The 19,458-nt window shown below is 32.0% G+C and overlaps 1 protein-coding gene across 1 annotated transcript in view; it reads right to left on the minus strand.

Annotated features, from left to right (window-relative positions):
- The window catches only part of LOC134711270 (solute carrier organic anion transporter family member 4A1-like), a 45,102-nt gene extending 26,497 nt beyond the window's left edge, over positions 1 to 18,605 (minus strand). The window contains exons 1-3 of the mRNA XM_063571794.1: positions 18,473 to 18,605; positions 12,261 to 12,338; positions 11,280 to 11,344 (exon numbers count right to left, since the gene is read on the minus strand). Coding sequence (XP_063427864.1) covers positions 11,280 to 11,344; positions 12,261 to 12,338; positions 18,473 to 18,481 — 152 coding nt within the window. The 5' untranslated portion in view covers positions 18,482 to 18,605. The remainder of the gene's footprint in view (positions 1 to 11,279; positions 11,345 to 12,260; positions 12,339 to 18,472) is intronic.
- Positions 18,606 to 19,458: the final 853 nt, after the last annotated feature.

The raw sequence follows: 19,458 nt of genomic DNA on the forward strand, positions 1-19,458 counted from the left end.
AATTGCCGGACCAATGTATGGTATGGGCATGCAAATACGGACTGCCATACAGAAAACAGCCTATATTACATGCATTACATAATCTTGATGTTAATATAAACCCAATACGAAGGCTATTTTAGTACTCAGCTATCCAAAAATTAATTTTATTTCACACTAGCTCTCATATTTTAAAAATCCACAGGGGCCAAAATGCGAAACTACACTCCTAACTGTGGAGTGCTACCTTAAGGTGAAATTTTTCCCCTCCTGCCTCAATTTTTAGTATATTTTCTATGTTCTACTAGCTGTTACGACTAAAATGGTACCTTAGTTTTTAAAATTGGTTCAGTAATAAAGATTTTATGAAGGTTAGCAGTTGATGTTGAAACGCGACAAAAAGTGATTTAAAAATAAATGCTGGATCATAGTGAAAAACTTCAAGTCTGTCTCTCATTTTTGGGGTAAAATTAAAAAACTTTTCCCTTTTTTCTGTTTAAAATCATAAAACTACATTAAAAGAGGAAAAATTATACAACTTTTAGGTATTTGAATGCACTTATATTTCAATTTTGCTGTAAATAGCATACCTAACCTTGTTTTAAAAGCTCTCAAGCAGGGTATAAATTTCTAAAAGTACTGGCATCATTAAATTTAATTAATGCCAAATTATAATATAAAATCTTGCTCAAAATGTTTATTTGACTTATTCGCATTCAAAAATTTAAAGCGATACATTCTGAGCTTATCATTTAAAGCGCAATATTTGGTTACAAGAGCGAAGCTAATTGAGTACAAATTTAAGACCGCAACATGTCTAAGCGTCAAAATGTGTATATTTGGTTGCTAAGGACAGTAAACAATAAAATAATCATAAATTGCAATCCTAGCAGAGTTTTTGGCTTCAGAACTAAAACAAGAACATAAAAGACTTAAGACTTGTGGTGAAATTTATCTTAAAAAGTGCATTTCTGTGCTTTCTGATGTGCCATAAGGTAGCACTCCACAGTTAGAAAATAAAATTAAAAATGAGCCACAAAATGTTTTATCATCTCCTATTCCTGGATTTCTAATACATTAACCTTACTGTTTGTGTTGTACATGTGCATATGTATGTAATCAATATCTTCCATAGAATTGATTTTTCAAAGTTAAAAGGGTGAAAAATAATTCCTTTTATGTGTATCCATGGCAACATTCTGAATTTATTTACAATAAAATATTGCAAAAAGGGGGGTAAACATGTCACATATCCCCCCAAAATTTGGATCAAACTAGAATTTCAATGCCTTTGAGTGATACCTTTTTAGAAACTGTTTGCATAGATCTTCCTAATGATCAAATAAAAAATGGGTGTCTTTCGCCTCATTTTTATCATAAAATCTAATCATAAAGTTCGTGCCATAAAAAGTTGGAAAAAAGCATTACAATAATTGCCGGACCAATGTATGGTATGGGCATGCAAATACGGACTGCCATACAGAAAACAGCCTATATTACATGCATTACATAATCTTGATGTTAATATAAACCCAATACGAAGGCTATTTTAGTACTCAGCTATCCAAAAATTAATTTTATTTCACACTAGCTCTCATATTTTAAAAATCCACAGGGGCCAAAATGCGAAACTACACTCCTAACTGTGGAGTGCTACCTTAAGGTGAAATTTTTCCCCTCCTGCCTCAATTTTTAGTATATTTTCTATGTTCTACTAGCTGTTACGACTAAAATGGTACCTTAGTTTTTAAAATTGGTTCAGTAATAAAGATTTTATGAAGGTTAGCAGTTGATGTTGAAACGCGACAAAAAGTGATTTAAAAATAAATGCTGGATCATAGTGAAAAACTTCAAGTCTGTCTCTCATTTTTGGGGTAAAATTAAAAAACTTTTCCCTTTTTTCTGTTTAAAATCATAAAACTACATTAAAAGAGGAAAAATTATACAACTTTTAGGTATTTGAATGCACTTATATTTCAATTTTGCTGTAAATAGCATACCTAACCTTGTTTTAAAAGCTCTCAAGCAGGGTATAAATTTCTAAAAGTACTGGCATCATTAAATTTAATTAATGCCAAATTATAATATAAAATCTTGCTCAAAATGTTTATTTGACTTATTCGCATTCAAAAATTTAAAGCGATACATTCTGAGCTTATCATTTAAAGCGCAATATTTGGTTACAAGAGCGAAGCTAATTGAGTACAAATTTAAGACCGCAACATGTCTAAGCGTCAAAATGTGTATATTTGGTTGCTAAGGACAGTAAACAATAAAATAATCATAAATTGCAATCCTAGCAGAGTTTTTGGCTTCAGAACTAAAACAAGAACATAAAAGACTTAAGACTTGTGGTGAAATTTATCTTAAAAAGTGCATTTCTGTGCTTTCTGATGTGCCATAAGGTAGCACTCCACAGTTAGAAAATAAAATTAAAAATGAGCCACAAAATGTTTTATCATCTCCTATTCCTGGATTTCTAATACATTAACCTTACTGTTTGTGTTGTACATGTGCATATGTATGTAATCAATATCTTCCATAGAATTGATTTTTCAAAGTTAAAAGGGTGAAAAATAATTCCTTTTATGTGTATCCATGGCAACATTCTGAATTTATTTACAATAAAATATTGCAAAAAGGGGGGTAAACATGTCACATATCCCCCCAAAATTTGGATCAAACTAGAATTTCAATGCCTTTGAGTGATACCTTTTTAGAAACTGTTTGCATAGATCTTCCTAATGATCAAATAAAAAATGGGTGTCTTTCGCCTCATTTTTATCATAAAATCTAATCATAAAGTTCGTGCCATAAAAAGTTGGAAAAAAGCATTACAATAATTGCCGGACCAATGTATGGTATGGGCATGCAAATACGGACTGCCATACAGAAAACAGCCTATATTACATGCATTACATAATCTTGATGTTAATATAAACCCAATACGAAGGCTATTTTAGTACTCAGCTATCCAAAAATTAATTTTATTTCACACTAGCTCTCATATTTTAAAAATCCACAGGGGCCAAAATGCGAAACTACACTCCTAACTGTGGAGTGCTACCTTAAGGTGAAATTTTTCCCCTCCTGCCTCAATTTTTAGTATATTTTCTATGTTCTACTAGCTGTTACGACTAAAATGGTACCTTAGTTTTTAAAATTGGTTCAGTAATAAAGATTTTATGAAGGTTAGCAGTTGATGTTGAAACGCGACAAAAAGTGATTTAAAAATAAATGCTGGATCATAGTGAAAAACTTCAAGTCTGTCTCTCATTTTTGGGGTAAAATTAAAAAACTTTTCCCTTTTTTCTGTTTAAAATCATAAAACTACATTAAAAGAGGAAAAATTATACAACTTTTAGGTATTTGAATGCACTTATATTTCAATTTTGCTGTAAATAGCATACCTAACCTTGTTTTAAAAGCTCTCAAGCAGGGTATAAATTTCTAAAAGTACTGGCATCATTAAATTTAATTAATGCCAAATTATAATATAAAATCTTGCTCAAAATGTTTATTTGACTTATTCGCATTCAAAAATTTAAAGCGATACATTCTGAGCTTATCATTTAAAGCGCAATATTTGGTTACAAGAGCGAAGCTAATTGAGTACAAATTTAAGACCGCAACATGTCTAAGCGTCAAAATGTGTATATTTGGTTGCTAAGGACAGTAAACAATAAAATAATCATAAATTGCAATCCTAGCAGAGTTTTTGGCTTCAGAACTAAAACAAGAACATAAAAGACTTAAGACTTGTGGTGAAATTTATCTTAAAAAGTGCATTTCTGTGCTTTCTGATGTGCCATAAGGTAGCACTCCACAGTTAGAAAATAAAATTAAAAATGAGCCACAAAATGTTTTATCATCTCCTATTCCTGGATTTCTAATACATTAACCTTACTGTTTGTGTTGTACATGTGCATATGTATGTAATCAATATCTTCCATAGAATTGATTTTTCAAAGTTAAAAGGGTGAAAAATAATTCCTTTTATGTGTATCCATGGCAACATTCTGAATTTATTTACAATAAAATATTGCAAAAAGGGGGGTAAACATGTCACATATCCCCCCAAAATTTGGATCAAACTAGAATTTCAATGCCTTTGAGTGATACCTTTTTAGAAACTGTTTGCATAGATCTTCCTAATGATCAAATAAAAAATGGGTGTCTTTCGCCTCATTTTTATCATAAAATCTAATCATAAAGTTCGTGCCATAAAAAGTTGGAAAAAAGCATTACAATAATTGCCGGACCAATGTATGGTATGGGCATGCAAATACGGACTGCCATACAGAAAACAGCCTATATTACATGCATTACATAATCTTGATGTTAATATAAACCCAATACGAAGGCTATTTTAGTACTCAGCTATCCAAAAATTAATTTTATTTCACACTAGCTCTCATATTTTAAAAATCCACAGGGGCCAAAATGCGAAACTACACTCCTAACTGTGGAGTGCTACCTTAAGGTGAAATTTTTCCCCTCCTGCCTCAATTTTTAGTATATTTTCTATGTTCTACTAGCTGTTACGACTAAAATGGTACCTTAGTTTTTAAAATTGGTTCAGTAATAAAGATTTTATGAAGGTTAGCAGTTGATGTTGAAACGCGACAAAAAGTGATTTAAAAATAAATGCTGGATCATAGTGAAAAACTTCAAGTCTGTCTCTCATTTTTGGGGTAAAATTAAAAAACTTTTCCCTTTTTTCTGTTTAAAATCATAAAACTACATTAAAAGAGGAAAAATTATACAACTTTTAGGTATTTGAATGCACTTATATTTCAATTTTGCTGTAAATAGCATACCTAACCTTGTTTTAAAAGCTCTCAAGCAGGGTATAAATTTCTAAAAGTACTGGCATCATTAAATTTAATTAATGCCAAATTATAATATAAAATCTTGCTCAAAATGTTTATTTGACTTATTCGCATTCAAAAATTTAAAGCGATACATTCTGAGCTTATCATTTAAAGCGCAATATTTGGTTACAAGAGCGAAGCTAATTGAGTACAAATTTAAGACCGCAACATGTCTAAGCGTCAAAATGTGTATATTTGGTTGCTAAGGACAGTAAACAATAAAATAATCATAAATTGCAATCCTAGCAGAGTTTTTGGCTTCAGAACTAAAACAAGAACATAAAAGACTTAAGACTTGTGGTGAAATTTATCTTAAAAAGTGCATTTCTGTGCTTTCTGATGTGCCATAAGGTAGCACTCCACAGTTAGAAAATAAAATTAAAAATGAGCCACAAAATGTTTTATCATCTCCTATTCCTGGATTTCTAATACATTAACCTTACTGTTTGTGTTGTACATGTGCATATGTATGTAATCAATATCTTCCATAGAATTGATTTTTCAAAGTTAAAAGGGTGAAAAATAATTCCTTTTATGTGTATCCATGGCAACATTCTGAATTTATTTACAATAAAATATTGCAAAAAGGGGGGTAAACATGTCACATATCCCCCCAAAATTTGGATCAAACTAGAATTTCAATGCCTTTGAGGGATACCTTTTTAGAAACTGTTTGCATAGATCTTCCTAATGATCAAATAAAAAATGGGTGTCTTTCGCCTCATTTTTATCATAAAATCTAATCATAAAGTTCGTGCCATAAAAAGTTGGAAAAAAGCATTACAATAATTGCCGGACCAATGTATGGTATGGGCATGCAAATACGGACTGCCATACAGAAAACAGCCTATATTACATGCATTACATAATCTTGATGTTAATATAAACCCAATACGAAGGCTATTTTAGTACTCAGCTATCCAAAAATTAATTTTATTTCACACTAGCTCTCATATTTTAAAAATCCACAGGGGCCAAAATGCGAAACTACACTCCTAACTGTGGAGTGCTACCTTACTCCTATATCTATAAAGTGCTTTGCACATCTTAAATGTATGTATAGCATAATAAATATGAGTAACTGTGATAAAAACATGCAGTAGAATATAAAATATACGTGTGCATCACACCAACTTCATAGAAAAAAGTGAAATCGATTGACAATTTTGGTCTCGTAGTACATAGCAAATAATCTTTTATTGCAAATATTTGCATCAGTTTACAGTTAAATATATACTGTTTCAATATTCCTACCTTGTTTAAGTAAAATGTTCGTATTTCAAATAAAAATTATGCTTTCCTTTAGGATCCCAAAAACAATTACTGTACGATCAGTCTCAAACTGACTGTATTCTAGAAGCGATTTCAGATTTTTGTGTCTGTATGACCAGTCGTGATTTTGAAGAAAAAAAACCAACAACAAATGGAAGTTTTTAACGACCTTGACTGAAAAACAACGGCAATTTGAAGGTATATACGTGCCTATGTGATATTATAATTGTGTCCATGGAACTATAACGTGTAATTTCTTTCATCAGACAATACAAACATATTTCTGATGATTTTTGTAGACGGCAAAATAATTATATTTTTGTTCCGTCAGTCTTACTTAAAATCAAATGCCTAAAAAGCAATACATGATTTGCTTGTGGATTTTGTATTAGTGTGTCGTTGCAGTTATCTGTTTAACTATTACATTTTAAAAGACTATTTACACCGTCTGCCGTTGACCAATTGGCGATAACATTTATGTACATCAAGCCTGTCTCTTTTAAAATGACAAAAAAATAGATAGAGAAAGCTTTGTTTAAAAATTTTAGGTATTGAGGAAAGAATTAACGAAATTATACCCCACCACTTCTATAGTCCATGTTTTTGAAAAAAAATAAACCACCAGAAAAACTAAATTATAGGTGCACAGGGGAGGAAGTTTTATAAATATATGGTAAGTTTTTGAAAGTTGCGTATAGTAAACGGGTACCACCCAATAAGGTAGTGGAAAAGTCCTTATCATGGAAATGAAAAACTGATGAATTTTCGAAAAACCAAAATAAGAGGTGCATAATTGAATTAAATGATAAGGAATCTGAAAAAGTTTCATTAAGTTATGACGAAGGAAGTTGTGGATATGAAATAGGTACGCCCAATATAAGGTTATGACAAAGTCCGTTTTTTAGATATAGAAACATCAAAAATATTTTTACCAAATAATTCGAAATAGAGGTCCATAGTACATTAATTGATTAAAAATGGAGCAATTTTAGAAAATTTTAACAATTGGTTTTGGAGGTCGGCACGGTTGGAAACACCTGATGGGTGCCCCATATAATGCAATGTTCAAGTCTGTATCTTAAATAAAGAAGCCCCATAAAAGATTTTTAATAAAATTCGAAATAGATTCCTTTTTTTATATAAATAAGGCCGTTAATTTTCTCGTTTGAATTGTTTTACATTGTCATTTCGGGGCCTTTTATAGCTGACGTTGTGGTATTGGTTTTGCTCATTGTTGAAGGCCATACGGTGACCTATATTTGTTAATGTCTGTGTCATTTTCATCTCTTGTGGACGGTTGTCTCGTTGGCAATCATACCGCATCTTCTTTTCTATATTATCATTTATATGATACGGAATCCGAGAAAAAAATAATTAATAGTTACACCAGTGACGGATTCAAGAAAATTGGGATCCGGCGGTTTAAAACTCTTTTTTAAATTTCAATGCATTTGTATGGGAACATATATTTGGAATCCTCTTTTCTCCTGGATTGGACCCCTTCTCCATTTAAAAATGTCTGGAAACCCCAATGTAAATTAAGTGGTTTATGTGGAGATGCGCATACAAAACCGTCGAAACATGTTGTACCGCCGGGTCCAACGGACGAACGGAAAGACGGACTTCATTATCACTATAAACCACCGCTTTACAAAGTGGTGTACAATTGAGTGTGAAAGAGACAGATCTACATCCAAAACAAAGTGAAGGAACTGTGATCAATTATAGGCTAAAATACGGCCTCGAATGTTTGTAAATACATGCATTTTTATATAACAATTAAATATGTGTGTTTGTACAATTTTAAGTATAACGAGGACATTTCTAAAACTTATATAAACAAACAAACCCCTCTTAGTTTAGCCACATTCAAACATCCTTATACTTAATGTAGAAAGTCGAGTACACCCTATCAAGCTAAAACATGTTTGATAAGTTTTCAGGATGTGAATTTATTAAAATATATTTGTGTTATTTAGAAAATGCCATCTTTTAATGTATCGTAAATAACTTTGAAATCACCACTAGAATACAGTGAAATAAAGACTGATCATACAGTTTCAAAATATACAATCGAGATTGATCGTACAGTGAGAAATTCAAACAAGTGTAATTTTCTTATTTCTGGCTTCAAAAGATCTGGCTGAAACTTTTACCACCACTTAAACTATCATACTTTATTTAGTAAATTAAGTCTGGTTTTTACGTTAATTTGTACAGTAAGGGTGCAAAAAGATTGTTTTTAGGTTCACCGACTGATTTTCCTTAGTGATGCACTTGAAAATCTCTTGATTAAGGCAAAGATACGAATACTGAATGTGCTAAATTTAATTATAAACCATTTATGAATATCGATGTCAGCTGAATTAATCATTAAGCAATGTACAGATGAACATCTTACCGTTTAATATAGTATATCCAACAAATTTAAAATGTGATCCAAAAAGTTCTCGCTTCGAAAATCGCGACTTCCGGATAGCGTACAGAATAGTATCTACACTGTGATTTATATTATATTACAAAGACATTATATACGAAGCTCAAATTATCTGTAATGATAATTTGCATGAAGACAAGTTATTGTTTATTGTTTGTAAATTTACATTTTGATATTTTCAAACCGTATACCGTTTGTATAAAATATATGATGTTTGTATGTATTCAGTCGGATCGATTGGAGAAGCGGATTACCGACCGTGCGAGGGCTGAAAAGCCAGTCAAGGTCGTTAAACACTTCTATATATGAGAAGCGGATTAGAGTTCGAATGTTAAAATATAGGATGTTCTAACTATAAGTACATGTAAACTGAAATGATAATAGAACTGTAATAGACTAGTACTTTAAGCTATTGAATTGTATCGTTTATTTTAATATCTTTACCATTGTTTATTTGTTATTCCAGGGTTAGTGTATGTAATTGTAAGATGAATGCATGTGATGTACAATTGATAAATAAAGAACCCTATGACTCAGATGACTTAGTAATATTTGATGAGGCAGAAAATTAGACTTTTACAAAAGGACATACGATACAAATAAATACGCATTCAAACCAAATGCCATTTTAAAAAAGAAGGGTTCATGTATTCGTTTACAAGTTAAATCAGTTTAAATCCTGAAAAACAGTCAAAAGATGCATTTAGATCCCTAAGACATTAGGTTTCAGAAAAAGAGATTATTTTTTTCAGCTTGTTAATAGATTCACCAAACTGCGTGGAAAGAATTATGCAAGCACATAATCCATTACAAAAAAAAAGAATCTTTCATTAACACAACATTTCCTAAATTCAAAAACACACATTAAAATACAACAAAGACAGCCACTGACGATGCTTCTGACTTGGTTCGTAGTATATGTACTACTGTGACATCAAATACAGCCATGTCATTTATGTGTGTCAAACCAGTAACATTAGACTTTTATTTACAGTTAAAATGTTTAAATGTTTATTAAGATCAAATTTTTTTGCAAAAAATATAGGTTACCTTCGTGTACCATAAATTGATTTAAATTTAAACTTAATACACCAGGAGCTCATAAATATTTATATAAGAATATTTTCTTTGCCGTTACAACAGAAACGACACGTGTATAAACCAATCCATGATGGTCGATTAAAGTAGAACATGAAAATTATATGATGTCAATTAAAACGTTATCTTCAAATGAAATTTTAAATAGTCCAAAATCACCCATATAATAATAACCTTACTTTTGTATTGTAAGGATGACTGCTTTTGCCTTTACTGAGTACAATATTTCTTTTTTAAATATATTTTTTTTTAATTTTGAAAGTTATCATCTTGTGTCACCATATCCTGATAAGCGTTTCGGACGCATGAAATTTATAATGTGTTGTATTAATTTTTTTCAGCACTAGGTCAATACATCTGTTGGTGGACTATCAATCCACGAGAATTATCATCAGCTGCTCCTGTTTTTGTACAGCCTTGGCGTTCAAATATAAGGATTCAGTGTTCTTGGTAAAATTAAATCCAGAGCGCATCGGTCTCAGATTTTAGATACTTGAAAAGTCGTTTAGAGTCGGTTTCACAAACTAACTTACGACTGATAGAAAGTATACCGAATTGTTCATGACTTTCACTCAATCTTAGTCGTATGGTTTGTTGATGTTGTTCAGATCTGTAATTTACCGATTGTGTCATAATGACGGAATGTTACGCTTGATTCACATTGCCAGTGATGCATGTATAGAAGGTCCATGAGATCTGTCGCAGTCAACAATTTTAGCATTCGATCTATGCTAAACAGAAAACAAAAATTGCAGACACAACCACTGAATTGTATGCTCCTGACTTCAGACAGCCAAATAAATAAAATAGTGGGGATAAGTATGTTTTTGCGCGTTCAACCAAATCCCGGTACAGTGATGTAACAGCCCGACATAAGATCAAACTCAAAAATCTTTTATGATTTATGAGTTTGGCTGTCCCTCTGGTATCTTTCGTCCCTCTTTTAAAAGGGTCATGACCCTCCTGATAGGTACAAAGCACAAGAAAAAGATACAAATCTAAGAGTATCCGCAGTTCCTGAAAGCTAGATCAAAGCCAATTACAACTAATAAATAAACCATTTTTACCCGGACTTTAACCTTTACAATCATATGATCTACACACATTAGAAAAGCACTTGTTATGGCATTTTTATTTATTTATTTATGTAATAACTCGACAAAGCAAGCTATTCTAAGTATTCTAATAAAGATAAGAGGGCAAATTTAAGCAAGGTAAGTTATTTAGAATTGAATGCTTTTATTTTTGTAATTTTATTGGTGTGTAAAAGCGTTGACCGAAGCACAGAGGCGCTTCATACTAAACATGTGCCCACGATGAACGCTTTTTTAATTCCTATAAGAAAACTAAAAAGCATTCGAGTCTCATCACAAACGAGGGACAAAATATACCAGATTGACAGTCAAACTCTTAGATTGAAAATAAACAGACAACGCCATTGTTAAAAGCACAACAGTTATGTGCTACAGCCACAAAATTACAATAAGCATCGACTAAAAAGGACTAAATATGCAGAAAGAATACATACATGTAAACCACAGCTACTGTACATGTCGACAAAAAAGTCAACGATGACAAAGGAAGTTATGGTAGAACATGCAGTGTTTTCAAAAACATACCTTGGTCTGAACGAACAGCATCCCCATCTTGATTCTCCTGTTGAAATGTCACTTTTTGGAGGCAGCTAAAATTGAACCAATGAATTAACGAGGTCATAATATATAACTTAAACATAAAGTATAGTTACGAACATAATATGAAAATATTCCTATGAGTTCGCGTCAACTATTGATCAGTCATAAAATAAAAAAAGACAGAAATGATGCTATAAACAGTGTATACTAATCATATAAGCATTCGAGTGAAATTTGATAGAGGAAAATGTTAAAAAATCAAGAAAAGATCTGGGTTTTTTTCATGTTAAACATAAAATTTCTTATGACAAATGTTTTGCCAAGTATAACGGAATTGTTCTCCTTTAAATACCACAAAAGAAAGCCTTTCAAGTACTTTAGCTAGGAAGATGTTATGTTTTTCTTTAGAGTTTCATTGAACTACCTGCAAACAAAAGTTATTTAATGTGGGACTGAATTTTGTTCGCAAATTATTAATGAGATGTGAATTTGAGATATCAAGCAAATTGGCGAACTTAAATTAAAGACCATACAGAAGACTAAACATAGTTCTAGTTATCTCTGCGTAGCGTGTTAGTATAGAATATCGGGTTTTCTACACATTGATATCGTAAAATATCAGCAGCGAGCCACAATGTGAACCTTTTTGGCGAACGAGCTAAAAAGTTTCATATTGTGTGGAGCGGCTGATATTTTACGATATCTAAACGTAGAAAACCCGATTATCTATTTATCGTTGTATTAAAGGTCTTTTTTCCTCTCCCTAAGACAGTTTTACGCTTGACGAAAGCAAGCTTGATAACGTCTCCTCTCGCATTGTGACGTCGCTGATAACTTCTCCTCTAACATGGTGACGTCGCTGATAATGCCTGGTCTCGTTTTGAAGTCATGATACGAGAATTACTGAGTGACAGAGCAGGGTGATATATGCGTAGGGAAGGACGATAATAAAAAGTATGGACTTACGCTATCCTTTGTAACTATGACGTTAACATCATCAGTAGACGTTGTGAATGCTGCGTTGTCGTGAGCTTTTACACCGTTCTGTAAAATAAAATATATAAAAATTTTGATTTAATGAAGTATTTTAATTAGCAATTAGAAATCTGTATATTGCATTGATGCAAATTCAGGTTTATTTAACATATTTTTGATATCAGAATTAGAAATACTTTTCCTGGGTCAGTGCCAGTTAATCAGGTTGAATAACGTCCGCCTAATAATTTGATTTTGGGAATTGGCATCTGAATGATAAATAGGGATGGATGGAGGTTATATTTGCATTCGGTTTTGTGTGATGTATAAATACGCAGACACGTTCACACCAGAACATCGTGTAAGAGGAGTAAAGCGCTCGCTGCACGTTAAGAAATCCGTGTAACAACTCTTTAAAAGTGGACAGATGATTTCAAATATCTCTCAAATATTTCATACTCTTTAGTTATTTCCAGTTGGACCAATCATCGATCACCATGTTAGCCAATGGACAAATATTTTACACATATTTAGGACTAACTACAAACTAAAACTCGGGATAAACACTTCAACTATAAGAGGAAAACAACGGAACAACAGAAACACTTAAGTGCAACAACAAAAAACGCCAATGCAACATACATAGAACTAATAACTTTTAAATAACAAATGCCTAATTCCTGACTTGGTATAGGATATTTTTAGAAAAAAATGGTGGGTTGAAATGGTTTTATGGCTAGCCAAACCTTAAGCTTTTATAGCTATGGTAAAACAATGCTAAAAAAATGGACGGTACAAAAGATAGCTCGACTTGGTTGAGACACAAAATGTGGTGAGGTTAAATAAACACATTTTCAAGCTCGTAACTGACAAGCCATTGCAACTTTTTTGCCTACATTTATCCTTTATCCAAAAAAAAAATGAAGTGTAGCTTCCTGCAAAATGACTACTTACCTAAACAAACATAGTTTTGAACACTATTGATATGTGCTATTTACGACAGAATACTAGCAGAGGTGCCGAAATACATAATTTTATCCTGGTGTCTATGACGAGTTTATTTATGGGGAAATGATGTGACTCAAGGGGTTAAAAGAGACAACAGTCCTTATTAGTTTCAAAAACTCATCATAAACTATAATCATGAAAGGTCAGTATGTATAAAAATCTTCAAACCATCGAAAAATACATCCAATTGACGTATATCGTCCCTGATGTGAAAACAGAGAGTACATAACGCCTGTTGTGTAAGAACAATGTAGTATATCACGCCTTTAGCGTGAGAACAAATGTACGAACATTACATACGGCATCGGTTTTTTTTTCTCATTGTTGAAGGCTGCCTGTAATTGATTATATCCATTTTATTTAAACTTTAATGGATAGTTGTCTTATTGGCATATATGTCACTTCTCCTTATTTTTAAGTTCAGTATATAAATGTTTAAGAAAAAACTGCAGTCTTTTCCGAGGGTTGACATGTGTAAATGCCTACTTTTTTTAAAAAGAGGGGCGAAAGATACCAGAGGGACATTCGTAATTCGAAAATAAAGTGACAACGCCATGACTAATAAGGGAAAAGACAAACAGACAAATAAAACTACACGAGACAAAACATAGAAAACTATACTAATCAACACGAACCCCTCCAAAAACTGGGGTTGATCTCAACTGCTCCGGAATGGAAAGCAGATCCTGCTCCACATGTGGCACCCGTCGTGTCGCTCATATTACCACTAACCCGGTAAATTGTCATTTTCGGTAGGTCACATTTGTGAAAAGTAACAGGATTGTAGTGAAAGAGGATAAGGACGTTTATTTCATTATATTTTCATATATGTGCTGCCATGTTTGGGGGGGTTTATGAACAGTTAGCAGATACATATTTTAACAAGATATGATGGAAGAAATAGGGCGTAGTATATTTTCTTAAACGTGTGAATCAATATAAAATTCAAAAGTGTTGAATTTCCTGATGTTTTGAATGTGTAAAGTAACTAAATCCTAACAAAAGTTCAACTAGTTTATAGTTATATTCTTTAAAGTAAATAACAGGCACTCCTTTACTGAGTGTAAGTATTGTATAGATAAATTCACGATTGTTTACATCAGTGAAGCCTGAAAATAATGCTACTCCTTCAATCTCAACCTTTTGTAACAATGCATAATCAAGTTATATAAATTTCATGTACAATTTGGTTTTTTTAAATCAACATTTTGAAATGAAATATTGTTCAACCCATTTATCCCTTGTTGTTGCTTCAGCTGGCAAACATCTTGAGGTAATCCGGTCAAAATAAGATCAAGTAAAAAAACATATTAAGTAATGTTATTAGGTTTTGTCAATATAAAAAGTAGATGTGGTATGATTGCCAATGAGACAGACAACTCTTCACAAGAGACAGAATGACACAGAATTTAACAACTATAGGTCACCGTACGGCCTTCAACATTAAGTTTGCTTTTTTTTAAGACGAAAAGAAAACAGCTTCTAATCAAGTAAAGGTTGGGATTATTTAAAAACCCTAATTTGAGAAATATTTTTCGTAGCCACGATACTGTCCTCGATTTCTGGTGTTTGTGTTGTTCAGACAGTCTTTAGTTTTGTAAACTGTGGTTTGTCTGTTAATCTTAATTGTTTAACTCACATGACACAAAGGTCTTTTTAAACCTCTTTTTCTTTTTAGATTTGACCTTTAGTCAGGGGGTATTCTGTTTGTGTCTCCTTTATATTAGTTATATAACTTCACACGTAATACTTTAAACATCTATTGATTTCAACTCTTTAAGTTTGAGCATTCCCGATGAAGGTCGATCAATAAAGCGGTTCAGTTTCGCGAAATTTTAAACAGCTGGGTTTATATTTCATTTACCCAGAAGATTGTTCCATTCATGATCTTCATCAGTAGTTTTGAATGCTTTGGTCCTTTGGAAAATTTGTTGTGTTTAAGGCAGTCGTATGAAAATTTTATTTTATTCACCAATATAGTAATGAAGGTGAGATGTAGGTATGCCTAAGCATGGATTATTTAAATTGCGTTTGAATTTATAAAATTAAGACTATATCAAGGTGTATTCTTACTACTAGTAATTGCCATAATCAACAGTAATATAAACAATTGGTATGATTAGACTCTCGCGACTAAGATATAAATCCCTATGAAGGTAAATAAAAACGATGAAAAGGGACTCTCGATCACCTGCTGAATGTAAGATGAACACACCTTTGTCCGGTCTATTCAGAGCTTTATGCATATAAAAAAATACGAACAACGATGCTGTCACCAAAGTAAAACGGTGTAGTGTTTTAATGGTTAAGTACTGGTTTATTAAGAACAGTAGTTCAAAGTCGCGTATGATCCTCGAGGATCGACTGGATTGATTGGGTATAGAAATATTGTCACCTCTCGTCCAATCTAATTAAAACCCGATCTCTCATCGTTCCCGTTTTCTGATATGTCGTGCGTATATAAACTCAAAAAACTAATGTGAATAAGTAATTTTTGGTAAATAGCCTAAGCTGTAGTTGCCAAAACCTTTAGGAATTTTAGGCCCTCAATGCTCTTCAACTTCGTACTTTAATTCTTACTACTTATATTATATTTTTTTTCCAAGTTTCCTATAATAAAGGTGCTTTAATCCATTTTCCTTAAAGGCTTTGGATAAACAGTAGCACATGTTATCACAAATGTTGTTCTGGTATATTTCTGTACATAGCATAGATTTGATCAAAAAGGACATTACCCGCTTCACAAGTGAACATAGCTTATATTGTAAATATAACAATTCAAATCCTTGGGCTATGTTTTAATGGACATTCGTTTTCAATACAAGTCTACAATTAAGTTCATGTTTATTTAACACCTGAAGTACACAAAAGAAATAAGTGGTCATTATTATTTTGAAAGCTTTGTCTTGGCATCCTTAAACGGCGGTCCAGCCGAAAGGTGTTTCCCACCTTGCATTGATTCGGTCTGATTTTTTAACGACTAAATTATAAATATTGTGAATTTTTACGGCTTTTTTGTATCCCGTGATGGCTTAGTGTCCAATAAAACGAACGAATGATTTTAATTCCTTAACTTTAAAGTAATTTTATAGACATATTAGGTTTTATTATTTTACTACACAGGCTCTTGTCTCAGAGACAAGTGTATGTGTTCTGCTATTAAGGTGTTAAACGACCTTTACTTCTTCTGAGAGACTAACACAGTCGGTTACGGTTATATTACGAAAGACTTCCTTTTAAATATCACTTCATGTAGAAGTCTAGCCAGAATGAAAAAAATAAAAAAGTCGTTAATATTGTTTCATTAATAAATCAATAGCATTTATAAAATTGGAAATAAGTCATTTGTTTCAAAATCTACATCAAGATGTCCGTTAGATTATAACATAACAACAATGTCCTATGATAATAAAAGATTCCGTTTGTTAATTCGTGATTTATAAATATTCAACCAATATATAAAAAAGAAGATATGGTATGATTGCCAATGAGACAACTATCCACAAAAGACCAAAATGACACAGACATTAACAACTATAGGTCACCGTACGGCCTTCAACAATGAGCAGATTGGTTTGTATATGCCGGTGTAAATTTAAGGATGCGTATAAGGAGAATACCACAGTAAGCGTATAAAATAACCTAAGCAACGACTTTTAGGGGGCTTGTCTTCAGGTAACGGTTACATACATGTATTAGGAATAATTTTGTCACTCTTCCAAAAATTCTTGGCGTAACCATTCCCCGAGGAAATTAAAATAATAAATGAAAACATATTTGGTATAAGTCAATTAGACAGCATCTCACACACGAAAGAGGATGAGAATGGGGTTTACATAATAAAAAATACTGACAAAAAAATAAAGAATAGAGAAATATGGACCAAAATATATAGGATGGGGGTGCTAAAATAAACTGATTGCACCAAAAGAAGAATGTCCGGAATTCAGTAATCAAGTGATTTCCGAATAGCCATTATTTTTAAAGAATAGTTAATGAAAAAATGAAGAGAACCCGCCTCATTCAATCTAGAGACCAACTTTTTTTTTAATTTTGTCTACGGATATCTTTTAGAATTCTTTCTATGATAGAAGAAACTATTTTTTCCCGGAATTGGTGTCACTCTAAAGGTTTTTTTTCAAACATTTCATAAATCTGCAATTAATTCACAGTAGCACAGCTCCATCGATGTAAAGTTTAGCAGAAATATGTAAAATTTGGCAATTTTGTATCAATTGCCTGCAACAGCAACATGGAAAGGTTCCGCTACATGGCATTTGGACTTTATGGTAACATTTATTAAATTTGTTAGAAATTGATGAAGTTTTTTCTAATTCCAGCCCAGTAGAATTTGTCAATTTTAAGATTGCACCCTATGAGTCAATAAAATACAGAAGATTGGCCAAACCTCTTTATTTACCAAGACGTGGTTTACTTATAAACTAAAGGATTCATGCTCAGAGTACGGGCGTCGACCACAAGGAATAATTTCCAATGCCCAATCCTTATCTTTGTTATTTCGCGGTGCATTTAATATCTTTATATTTTATTGTACACAAAATACAAACTTATTGAAATGTTTTACAACACCGAAGAACATGTGCATGTATAATAATGGATACTTTAATAAACGATAATACTTTCTAGTGACATAATCTTAAATAAAAATACCTGTAAATTTTTCAATTTAACATGTAAATTAATCCTGTCTGCAGGTAAACTAAGAAGAAAATTATCAAAAATTATGTTCAAGTTGACATTTGAAAAAATACTCATAGGTTTTAGTGTTGGGTTTCTGGTGGTTTTTTTTTTATATAATTAGTGTTTGTTCAGTCACGTCTTATCGATATGCCACAATTTATAAAACAAATAGTTCGTACATCATAGGCCAATTTTTTAAATGAACAACTGGATCTGATGCCTAAAATTTTGGACTGAAATTCGTTTCGTACGACCAAATGCAAATATGTTGTAAAATTATCCCGTATAAGGTATAATGAAACAATATGCATTAGAAAAGGGCGGACGTTACCTTCAGGACTGACAGTCTACCGTAACCGGCTGAAATACAAATTTTACTTTTAGATAAATGTACCTGAATTCAAATCTTACTAATTGTTTTCTTTTCCCCCTTTTTCTTATTTTCAATTAACACATTTGCTCCCTTTTAATATAAATAAATGTATATTACTAACCTGCGACATCTTTATTCCAGGTGTCAGACATGAATTGTCATATTACGTTAAAAGTAGAGGTTTTGTTGTACTGGTTACGGTTGACTGCCTCGTAAAATTAAAGTTTAGGGTTAAGAAAAGAAACAGAAACATCTTTATTTTCTTTATTGTAATTTGGTTAACGGTATTGTGTAAATATATATTTATTTTCGTAGATCAACACACCTTTATGGGACTGTTTATTATGTGTAATTGGTATGAGATGTACATGTATTATTAAGCCCTAAACAAGGCCGTACATTGACTTATAACGATTTACTTTTATAAATTGTTATTTTGGATGGAGAGATGTCTTCCTATATCTAATTATTGTGTAGTCTTCGATAATTTTTTACCAAAAATATTGAATTCGTCTTAAACTTGAAACATTGACCCAGTGTCTCGCCTACTTTTGCTGTAAATCGAAGGCTCAACAAAAATGAGAAAAAAAATTCAATAAAAATATTCCTCTTGATACTATCTTATGATTGTAAGAAGCTTCTGTCCAAGTTTGGTAAAACTCTAGGATAGTTAATGTATCTAATAAATGTTTTGAAAACTTTAACTGCATGTAATGTTAACTGGAAGAAAATCTAAGAAACTCAAGTCCATTTAAAAGTAAAATACAGAAAAAATGGAGTTATCTTGTTACAAAATTCACTTCTGGATACTATCTTCACGACTTATGATCATAAATAAGCTTCTGTCCAAGTTTGGTACAAACCCATGATAGCTTAAGAAAGTTATATAAATTTTAAAAACTTTAACCACAGAGTGAATGTAATGTTTCCCCGCAGAAAAACCAAGTCCATTTAAAAGTAAAATACGGAAAAATGGAGTTGTTTTTTTGCAAAATGTACTTCTGGATACTATCTTCTAATCATAAACAAGCTTCTGTCCAAGATTGGTACAAACCAAGGATAGTTAAAGAAAGTTATTAAAATTCTAAAATCTTTAACCACAGAGTG

The sequence above is a fragment of the Mytilus trossulus genome, chromosome 3 (assembly GCF_036588685.1).
Source record: "Mytilus trossulus isolate FHL-02 chromosome 3, PNRI_Mtr1.1.1.hap1, whole genome shotgun sequence".
Taxonomy (NCBI): domain Eukaryota; kingdom Metazoa; phylum Mollusca; class Bivalvia; order Mytilida; family Mytilidae; genus Mytilus; species Mytilus trossulus.